An 11337-nucleotide genomic window follows, 5' to 3' on the forward strand; every position below is an offset into this window, starting at 1 on the left:
CACACACAGCTGTAACAGTAACTATTCTTTCTCTAACTGATTAAACTGTCTTAATCAAAATCTTGAAGGAACCTGGCCTTTTGGAACAGTCTGTGGCACCCCTTGTGAAGATTGACGTTACGCAAGGATATCCGTCATCGGATAAAAGTTCAGTATCTGAGTACGAAATTCCTCCAGACCCACTTTGGGAGTTTCCTCGAGAAAGGTGATACCAGTATTTGTTTCCTCATAATAGTTCAGGCAGATTTAGAAAAGTTTTCACATAAACTGTTTATGGTATTCACATGCAAATCTCACACCTTTTAAAGTCTCTAAAACAAAATAATAATTTTATTGCCCATAATTATCACATTTTGTCATTGTGTTTCTAATGTAAACAAAGAAATGTCCAGAACATCAATGTTATTGTATCCAAGTAGCTACTGATTTAGCTCTACATGACCAGCTGTGGCAGTGGATTGAGAAATAGAGTACGATCCTTCAGCTGTCCGCGAAACATAATAGTTGCCGTCAGGTTGTAACTTTAGTTACTAGATTTTGGATTTTCCAGTAAAGGTAGATTTTTTATCTAATTTTTCGATTTTGTATTTCACAAGTAACATAACTTTCATCCTGTGGAAACTGGGCACTTTGATATATCAATCAGTATAAATACAACATTTAGAGAAAGGTTTGGGGTTAGTTGGTCTTACTGTACGATAAACAGGAATTCTTTTCTTTAAAATGAATGTAACTTTAATGTGTTTATTTAGTTTTATCTCTGCTTTCAACAGTAATTTTTTTTTACATCAATAAAAAAATACCTTAATTTATCTAATGTGTTTGTCTAAGAACAGTATTTTTTTTCAAGATTTGAAAAGCTTAATTATAGATAATATCTTGTATATGTTTTACACATCTAGCACTGTCTGTGTATAACAGTTGAAATATGCCACATGTAACACTTTCTATGTATAACATTTGAAATGTGCCACATGTAACACTTTCTATCTATAACATTTGAAATATGCCACATGTAACACTTTCTATCTATAACGTTTGGAAATGTGCCACATGTAACACTTTCTATCTATAACATTTGAAATGTGCCACATGTAACACTTTCTATCTATAACGTTTGAAATGTGTCACACGTAACACTTTCTATCTATAACGTTTGAAATGTGTCACACGTAACACTTTCTATCTATAACGTTTGGAATGTGTCACACGTAACACTTTCTATCTATAACGTTTGGAATGTGTCACACGTAACACTTTCTATCTATAACATTTGAAATGTGCCACATGTAACACTTTCTATCTATAACATTTGAAATGTGCCACATGTAACACTTTCTATCTATAACATTTGAAATGTGTCACATGTAACACGCATATTTGTGTCACATATAACATTTGAAATATGCCAAATATGTGTAACCCTTTCACATAAAAGTAACAAAAGTTATGAAGTTTGTAAAATCATAAATGTGTCTGAGATTAGATACAAGTAAGAAACCATGAATCCATTTTAAATATGTGTGTTTTGTTTATTCAGTTAGTAGATGGTCGTCACAGGTTATATTTCTTATAATTTCAGAGTGGTCTTAGGAAAGACTCTAGGTGAAGGAGCTTTTGGGCAAGTGAGAAAAGGGGAAGCGTATGGTTTGACGGACAAAGAAGGTCCAACCGTTGTGGCCGTGAAAATGTTAAAAGGTACTTGATTGGCTGGCTTTGTCGTTATAGAACACGTATGAAAAGAAGCTGGCTCTGATTGGAACATTTTAAAAATACAGTATGTTTATTGGTTATCATCCAAGCAGGATGTGTGTGTGTGCACAATCACTAAATAATATATTGACTTGAATGTATCATTGTACATTCTTTGGTCAAATTGTGTGTGAATGTAATGTGGTAAATAATAATGAGTCATTGTGAGACTGTGTTAATGGGGACAGAGAAAATAATGAATTATTGAGTAGTTAATTGTGAATTGTTAAGTTTACACCATGAGGTGTGCCATAAGAGTGACAGTCAAGTCCCACTATTCAGTTGAACGTGGAGTTACCATAAGAGTGACAGTCAAGTCCCACTATTCAGTTGAACGTGGAGTTACCATAAGAGTGACAGTCAAGTCCCACTGTTCAGTTGAATGCGGGGTTACCATAAGAGTGACAGTCAAGTCCCACTGTTCAGTTGAACGTGGGGTTACCATAAGAGTGACAGTCAAGTCCCACTGTTCAGTTGAACGTGGGGTTACCATAAGAGTGACAATCAAGTCCCACTATTCAGTTAACCATGGGGTATACCATAAGAATGACAGTCAAAGTCCCACTATTCAGTCAACCATGGAGGAGTGCTATAAGAGTGACAATCAAGTCCCAGTATTCAGTTAGACCAGAGCAGTCCAAGTGGTGGTAGTGGCTACTTCTGACTAGCTACCTTCTTTCTAATGTATGTGATAAAAATTAGCATTATTTTGATTGTATATTTATGAACAATAAATGCTAATGTGATTTTTTTTTTCTTTCGAACTCCAAGATGCACACATTGACCAGGAGCTGGCCGACTTAGTGTCAGAGATGGAAGTCATGAAGATGATCGGAAAACACGTGAACATCATCAACCTTTTAGGCTGCTGTACCCAGGATGGTAGGTGGCTTTGTATTTAATATCAACTACTCTACACCAACACTCCTGGTGAGCACTTAAAAAGATCTTATTATGATCACTTTTCTCAGATCAGCATTGCTGTGAAGTATAAGTATTGAAGCAAGAAAAAAAAGAGCTGTAAAACCTTGTGAATTTTACAATTTGTCTGTATATATATTTTTAAAGCACTCATGTTTATTGTATTAATAACATTTTTAAATATGTACGCAATGGAGGTAAAAATTTTAAGATACTCAAATGACCTTCTGGTGGTTTTATTGTCCATTTCAAGCAGCCGAATTCCGAGTTTTATTAATTTTTGTTATTGTAGTCTTATTTTCATGGTGTATTCTTATGATAAAATACTGCTATTTTAACTTGTTTGTATTAATTGCAAGTTTTAAATCTATCTAGGACCACTTTACGTTATTGTGGAATATGCCCCTAACGGTAACTTACGAGACTTTTTACGAGCTCATAGGCCTAGCTCAGGATATGAACAAGCCATTGGTAGTGACTTGAAGCCAAAGACTTTAACTCAGAAAGATTTAATCTCATTCGCTTACCAGGTGGCTCGTGGAATGGAATATTTAGTTTCAAGAAAGGTACGTAAAGTGTTGGATAAGAATTTGTTTTTGTCCTGTATATGTAACAACAGATTCTGTCACAAATGGTTCGCATGGCCAGACTTTGAATCTCAGTGTTCATGGTTTATGTCCCATTGCCACATAAATGCACTTCAAGACCATGGGGTTTGCTATAAGAGTGACAGTCAAGTCCCACTATTCAGTTAGACAAAGAATAGTCCAATCATTAGTGGTGTCTTCCTTGCAGTGTAGAGTTCCAAATTAGGGACAGCTGTGTACAGATAGCCCTTGTGTAGCTTCGTATGTAAAATCGCAGTACAAACATTGTTATAACAATAGTATAAAATTCCATAATTGTGTTATGCAATACAGCTTCATAAAGCAGAACTGACTGCTACTTTTGTTGAATAGCATTAAACATAACCTCTTATTTTAAGGTTTATTTCTCTTTTTGCCTTTTTTTAAACTACTACTGCTAAACGAGTCACTTACGTTAAATAGACCCCATGGTCATTCGTAGATTTAGGGAGAGAGGGCATTAGTTTTATGGGTTAGGTTATCGATATGGTCGTTAGGTATTTAGAATTACTTAAAATTAAAAGTGAATTAATTAATAAAGGATAACTTTCATACACTTTATTACGACATGAAATTGTTTTAACCAGAAATCCAGAGAAACTACGTTGTTGTTGTGATAAGTAAACTTCAGTTTTTCAGGATACCTTGATTATTAAAACTGAAAGCTAAAATGTTTCAAATGTCATTTATTTAAAGAGTTTTTTCAGTCTTAATAATTCTCAGTATTAAGAATATGTCTGTATTTCAGTGTATCCATCGTGACTTGGCAGCACGTAACGTTCTCGTCACAGAAGACAAGGTGATGAAAATAGCCGATTTTGGATTGGCTCGAGACATACATAACATTGACTACTACAAGAAGACCACTGATGTAAGTTTTGTTTCAATCTCAAATTAATTGAAACCGTCAATATTCAAATACATTATTTTGTTATATTTTTTGTATCATATACTCTTTTTGTAAACATAAACTCGTTAATTTTGAATTGCTTGAAAAAAAAAAGCAAGATTTTAAAATGTTAAGCTGTCATTATTTAAATGTGATTGGAAATTTAATGATAAAGCACAGTAATTCTATTACACAGTTTTTGAATAATTCCACCTCTGTATTTTCAGGGCCGGCTCCCAATAAAATGGATGGCACCAGAAGCTTTATTTGACAGAGTGTACACAAGCCAAAGTGATGTGTAGGTTTTCCATTTGTATTACTTGAAATCCTTTCAAGATGTTTGTTTATCAAATTCATGTTAAATAATACAACACTTAATCACAACCCAAATTAAAAATTTTATAATATCGAGTTTCTGCTGTCTCCATCTTGACAGCTTTTATTTTTGGCTAAGAGTGCTTATATTTTACAGTTGATATGGGTGTGGTTAGTATGCTGGACTGTAAGTCTGAGGTTTCAGAGTTGGAGTCTCTTTGCCACATAAGCATGCCCTGTATTTCGGGTCACGAGTGTAAGAGTCAAATACAACTGTCTGTTTAAATAAGAGTGGTGCACGAGTTGGTGGATGCTGTTGAGTAGCTAACTTCTGTCTAGTTCATCAGTTAAAGATTAGCATATACCCAGAATACAGATTTCAACTCTGTTGTATTGCAAGGCTAGATAGAAGAGATCTTATCTCTGTTAGACACTTTTTGGCAGGAGTGGTACCAGCCTCTTTCTTCCCCGTGAGGTGGCTGGACATAAAATCGATGATGGTGCACTCTACACCTTGTGATTATTTTAATCATGCCCGGTATTTAGTTTAGAGGAGAGTTTCGCTGAAGGTGAAACTTCACAACTGGCGGGTTTTGAAAATATACTTATTCGCCTTTGCTCCACTTGCAAAAAAATTGTTGAGAAACTGAGAAAATATTTAGTTTTCTGGCTTAAAAATAAAGGTGAAATTTGGAATGCATTCATTACTGATACAGTTGTAGAAACTGTAAAGTCGAGGCAAGGATCGTGAAGTGAAGGCCGCCCTTACCTGAGAGGTCATAGTACAAAACATTCAGGCTTAGCAGATGAGAAGTGAAAACAAATAGCCCTTATTTAGGTATGTGTAAATCCTATGCCAAGAAGTTTCCTCTAAGAAAACACTTGCACTAGTTGACCACATATAATAGAGTATTTAGGAATGAATTGGCTTTACCAGTAAGTATTGTTTATTGTGAGGCTACAGGATAGGCTAAGGAAAATTTTGGGGTAGCTTCAGCAAGCCTACCCTGATTCTTGGGGAAAATATTTCCCACATCCTGATATACAATAAAATTTTGTTGTCATAGAGGAAGGATTATCTGTATTTAAATAATGGAAATCCAGAATATTTCTGAATGAAATTACCAATTTTCTGCAGCTGGTCTTTTGGTGTATTGGTGTGGGAGATCACGACTCTTGGAGGAACACCGTATCCATCAGTTCCAATCGGGAAACTATTCCACCTTCTACGAGAGGGACACAGGATGGAGAAGCCTCAGTACTGTTCTCTTGAAGTGTAAGTTTTGAAAACTTTACTGTTTTAAAATAGCGGTTACAGATATTTGTAAGAATTGTGAATTTCAAGATTAGAAACAGAAGCACATTTGTTCACCAAGTTTGATTTAGGACTGTAACACGATGAGTTTTAATTGTACAAAGTCTTCACTTACTACCTATTCAAGTACCTTTTTTTTATAGAACATAAATCTCTATGTCTATTAATATAGGAATGTTTTCCTTTTAGTTATATGATTATGCGTGAATGCTGGCAGAACTATCCTCATCAACGTCCAAGTTTCTCGGAGTTAGTAGAAGATCTGGACCGCATCTTGACCATTTCATCTGAACAGGTGTGGTTTATTTGAATTCTCTTTTAGGAACAAATAGTAAATTTAAAATAACTACATTTTTGTACATCATAATTTATCTGTTGTCGTTAGTAATAGTATTAGCAATATAGAAGACCAGCAGTGGAATGTTAAAACTATTGTTTTAGTAATTTCAAAGTCTGTAAGGAAACCCACTTGTGTGATTTAAAAGTGTACAACCTCCAATTTACTACTATGTTCTTTTTTTTTCATATCTAAAGAAAAAAATCCTAGCACCTTCCAATATATTACAATCTTTGTGAGCATTAATTGTACAGGAATAACACATTCAACAGCCTTGATTTTTATTAAATTACCAACTTTCACTTCCGATAGATGGCTGGGAACCACTGTTCTAGCAGGTATTCTGTTTGTAACTTTTTTTTTTTTTTATCTTTTCCTACAGGAGTATCTTGACTTGAATATGACCTTTCCTGCACTGAAAACCCCACCATCCAGCTGTTCATCGTCCGACGTTGACCTGGATTCCGAGGAAGATACAAGTGATGATTTCTCAAGTTCTCCATGCTAGTAAACATACAAGCACATATTAATTGCTGCGTGGATGGTTGACCTATGGAAAAGTTGTGTTAATTCTAACAAAACATAGAGGCCCAGGTCTCCTGCCAGTTATTTTTCCCCCTTGTCTTGTGTGTAGAAGTTAACTTATTGGCCAAAGACTGCCTTGTATATAAACATTACTATCAAAATAGTTCTTTTCTTGACCAGTCTCCACTTCCAAAGTAGTGCGACAGCAACAGGCATGTGTCAGTACAGTGGGTGTACATTTTATTCTGTTTTTACAGAAATATTTAATTAAAAAGAACCAACACTGGAATATGAATACTCCCGAAAGAAACTAAACGTGTCATGTTAAATGCCCAGAAATTTTCCCAGTTATTTGGAAAAGTAATGAAGACAATGGGTTTGTGTAATAAAATGTTTGGTACATCTGCTTGTTTTACAAGAAGGAAATTTCTATGAATCCTCTCACCAACTATTATTGATGTAAATAGGGAAAGTTGTGCAAGATTTCACTCGTTTAGCACGAGTTATTTAAGATGTGCATGTGTTAATAAACGTTTATTTGTATTATATTACATACGAGTAGCTCCACTACGAAAAACAAACCCTTTGGGCTCGTCCATCAACTACAGTTCTTGTCTGTTCGAGTGTTATGGTTTTCTTAAGTTTCAACCAGTGAACTTTTAATTTCGGTTTTCACAGTTGTATAAAGATTTCAAAAACCAATACAAATATTATAACCAGATTTGTATCTTGATTATCACAAATTGTAGCTCTTTGATGCTGGACTTTTAATGTAAGAATCAAGAATCGCAAACAGAAGCTGATAAAAAATAAAGGTTTAAGTGTATAATTTTGACTATTACAGATAATATCATTAAAAATAAGCTCCAACCCCCTACACATGAAAGTTATTGCTGTATGCACAACCAAATTTATTCTGTTATTAATTAAAGTGTTTATTTCCATGAAAAGTAGGTTAGCACCAGTTTTACAAATCCTGCTGGAAAGGGGGTTTGTTTGAATATTAACTTTCCTTGTATTTTAAAAACCAGGTATTAAAATTAGTTAACACTGAACCATTGTATAACAGAGGTACATTTTACAACTGTTAATAAAAACTAAAGAATTGACGAGACCATAACAAGTTCTTCTCTGTAGAACATATTTTGTTTCCCTCACTTCTTAACGATTCACTTGTCACTCTTTTACAGAGTTTGTTATTGTCTTAACTTATTAAATCTGAAACTAAAAACTTTACTTCAGTTCCTAAAGAACTAGTGCCCCCCCCATGCCTACAGATTTATATAATATTAATTACACACGGAAAGTAATTCAATTTGTTTCTGTCCGTCAGAAAAGGCAAGTCTTCCCCACATTAATTAATAATGGAGCTTTTGTTGTTTTTTGTTAAGTTACTCAAGTTTTTGGCTGTTGTTTAATTTTTGTTCTCAAAATTCAGACGTACAACTTGTATCATTACCAAACTTCTCTCTTTATTAAAGGTCAACAGTGATGACCGCCACCAAATTAAAATGAACAAAATATAGGCTCAGATAAACAGTAAGATATTAAATGAAAATTTTATACTGTTGGTAAGATGACAGAAACCTAAGACTGGACTCAAAGGTTCAAGTTAAAAATTAGCAGTTTTTGTTTCGAACTAATTATTCTGCTGTTGGACTGAAGGTAAACTGTAAAGTTCCTTTACCATAATCAATTAAAGCCAAATAATGCCTCTTCATGACTAGAAAAGAACACCCTTCATCAACTGTCGCCCACTGGCTTTGGTTTAAGAGAGAACTTAGGGGATCATGTTTTTTTGTTCAACCAGCTCAGCTGAAGCAACACTACAGTTAAACCAAATCGCTCAACTGTCGAGTTGATAAATATATTGAGCTTATTAGAATTTTTTTTTCAAAGGCAACTGAAACACGATCCCTCAGAAAAATTACCTTTGACAAAGACCAGCTGAAGAATTGGTGCTAAATATAGTGGTTCATATTAAACTATGCTTAATCATTTCCACTCGAAACCAACTATTGCAGGTTGTTGGTTTCATTTAACAAAACACTAGGAGATATTTGTAGTATTATTCTAAATTAAACTTATAATGTACTTCTTTCAAAGTATAACTTAACCCTTTCACTACCAGTTATTGTATACAACACAAAGCTAGAAAAAAACTTTAGTAACCTGAAATCTTGGGCTAGCAGGCTTAACTGGTGGGGAAAGGGTTGACAAGGGCTAACATACTACAAATACGTCCTGGATATCACATCGCAACATACATTACAAGGATGTGTAGATAACAGACATGCTCGTACGGTTAAAAACAAGAATTTGGGCCAAAAACATTCTACTAATGTAACACTTAAAAAGTAACCATCTCATACACATAAAAGTTTCCTAGTTTTGAGCTAAAAGGATAAATTAATGTACTAATCTATCTTTTTCCTAACAACAAAAAAGGGATCCGGTGCCTAACGACACTAGACAAGACATCTTGGCAACTTTAGTCTTCTACAGGATACTTCTGTTCCTGCTTTCCACGCTTTCTTCCCATACGTAAACTCTTGTTCCCTTCCAAAATCTTAAGATGATTTTCCTGCTGAAACACACAACACAAACTGAAATCAAACAGCTAAAATATATTTAACAAGTTCCTCATTAGATGCGTGAAATTATAGTTTAAAGCTGACAATACTTTGTATGAAATATGCAGGAAGCTTGTAAACCAATATTATCTAAACATTTAAAAATCACTACACAATACTCGAACTACTTGGATTCCTTATGGAGTAATGTTATACATTTTTACTTCTTATAATACACTATATTACCAACATTATAATTAGAAATTTGTTTGGAGAATAAACACTCGAGACAAATAATAGAACATGTACAAGTATTAGAATATTACAGCCATTTGTGTATGTATAAACACAAATCAACAATGTATTTAAAGATAACTCACCACAGACTTGGACAATGAAGGAAAATCATTTTCAGATTCCAGCAAGAAGCTTCGCTTTGTTGAATTCTCTCTTTCAAAATTATGTTCTGCTGGACTTGAATCAGAAAAGTAATAAAATACAAGTTAGTCCTTGACATTGTCTAAATTGTAAATGAATAAGACCATTTAGCCAGCTTCTAGATTAAAACCTGTACAATATAAAGTAACTACCAGAATTGTGGAAAACACCCAATATCTAATCACCAAAACACTAATGACGATTATCAAAGAAATCTTATCTTAAAAAATTAACAGATTTTTATCTTTTAAACAGTAATTTATCTTCCCGATCTTTTTACAAGCTCTAAGCAGCAACTAAACATTGTAATTTCAGTAAGGTTGTTGAATTTTGAACAAAGCTACTCAAGAAATATGTGCACCAGCTGTCCCTAATTTTAAAGACAGTCAAGACCATCTGCTATAACGAGATCTATTTTTTCTTGTTTAGTATGAAACAAATGAAATGGCTATACACTGACATTTATCTCCTTCCTCTCCTAATTGTTTTGATAAAAGACTAGATTACTAAAGTTACGTAGATGATACTTGTGAAAACTTCAGGGAACACGTTTCTCAGTACTGTACCTTAGCCCTAGAATTGTCCTTTTATGTACCCAAATGCTTGAGGGTTCAAGACCTTCTTAGTTCCAGGGTCTCCAATAATCGTACAAGATTGCTTCTGGTGTTCCTTGTGTATTTTATGAAAAAAATGAACAATTTCACATCATGTTTTCAATTAGTTCTTTAAAATAAGATGTAACAGGCAGAAACAAATTGCTCAATAAGTGGACCCTACTGGTACTTGTGGTAGCTGTCCATAATTAGATGGAAGGCAGCGACACCTACAGCCAACTCTTTGGCTATTCTAATTAAATAGTGTCACCTTTTATAATATACCATGGCCCTAAAAGGCAGAGCACTTTTTTGGAAGAGGGTTGGGGTCGTAACAGGATGTAAACCACGGATTCACAGGCCAACATGCTAACCACTGGCCTGACGTTCACTAATGCTATAAAACGAGTCGGTAACTTAAGAATGTTAACAGTAAACACGAAGATCTTTTTTTCACAATAAGACGTTGTCAAGATCACCAACTGGAATTTCTAGATGAACTTCAATGATTAATAAAAATGGTAAATGTGACTGGGAAGTTAACCTAAAAATATTAAACTTTTTTTTTTACTATTGTACATTAATCTAATTAATGTTAAGCCTTTAAAAATGGTTTTAATTTAATTGACAGCTAACTAAATACACAAAACACCACTATACTATTAAATATGAAGTTTCTAAATTAGCAGTGGCTTATAATACTGGTTCTTATTCGACAGTATGCTATATACACTTAATGGTACGTAAACATGTTGCTGTTAGAAATAGCAAAAGTAGTGCTTATAATACTGGTTCTTATTCGACAGTATGCTATATACACTTAATGGTACGTAAACATGTTGCTGTTAGAAATAGCAAAAGTAGTGCTTATACTCTTCTTGCACATTATTTTGTTGTATTTCTATAACGAGATGGCTAAAGAGTCACGTAAAGGAACATGCCAATGTATACAAATCTCTTTTCACGGTTAGTAGCAGATAAAAAACAAACTTATACTGAAGCTTTGTACATCACTGAAATGTGACATTGTTGTTTATTCTAATTTGTTTCAGG

At 34.0% G+C, this 11337-nt stretch overlaps 2 protein-coding genes across 5 annotated transcripts in view; one reads left to right on the forward strand and one right to left on the reverse strand.

The window, feature by feature from the left end:
• The window catches only part of LOC106472806 (fibroblast growth factor receptor 3-like), a 16986-nt gene extending 9186 nt beyond the window's left edge, over window positions 1–7800 (forward strand). For both annotated transcript variants that reach the window (XM_013933471.2, XM_022401348.1), the window contains 9 exons: window positions 69–205; window positions 1583–1698; window positions 2524–2634; window positions 3049–3239; window positions 4048–4170; window positions 4416–4486; window positions 5642–5779; window positions 6008–6113; window positions 6538–7800. In XM_013933471.2, coding sequence (XP_013788925.1) covers window positions 69–205; window positions 1583–1698; window positions 2524–2634; window positions 3049–3239; window positions 4048–4170; window positions 4416–4486; window positions 5642–5779; window positions 6008–6113; window positions 6538–6663 — 1119 coding nt within the window. In that variant the 3' untranslated portion in view covers window positions 6664–7800. The remainder of the gene's footprint in view (window positions 1–68; window positions 206–1582; window positions 1699–2523; window positions 2635–3048; window positions 3240–4047; window positions 4171–4415; window positions 4487–5641; window positions 5780–6007; window positions 6114–6537) is intronic.
• A 330-nt stretch (window positions 7801–8130) lies between these two features.
• The window catches only part of LOC106472807, a 23746-nt gene continuing 20539 nt past the window's right edge, over window positions 8131–11337 (reverse strand). For 2 of the 3 annotated variants that reach the window (XM_022401349.1, XM_013933472.2), the window contains 2 exons: window positions 9634–9727; window positions 8131–9267 (listed from right to left, as the gene is read on the reverse strand). In XM_022401349.1, coding sequence (XP_022257057.1) covers window positions 9172–9267; window positions 9634–9727 — 190 coding nt within the window. In that variant the 3' untranslated portion in view covers window positions 8131–9171. The remainder of the gene's footprint in view (window positions 9268–9633; window positions 9728–11337) is intronic. The other variant, XM_013933474.2, reaches the window with a different exon arrangement.

The sequence above is a fragment of the Limulus polyphemus genome, unplaced genomic scaffold (assembly GCF_000517525.1).
Source record: "Limulus polyphemus unplaced genomic scaffold, Limulus_polyphemus-2.1.2 Scaffold5629, whole genome shotgun sequence".
Lineage (NCBI taxonomy): Eukaryota > Metazoa > Arthropoda > Merostomata > Xiphosura > Limulidae > Limulus > Limulus polyphemus.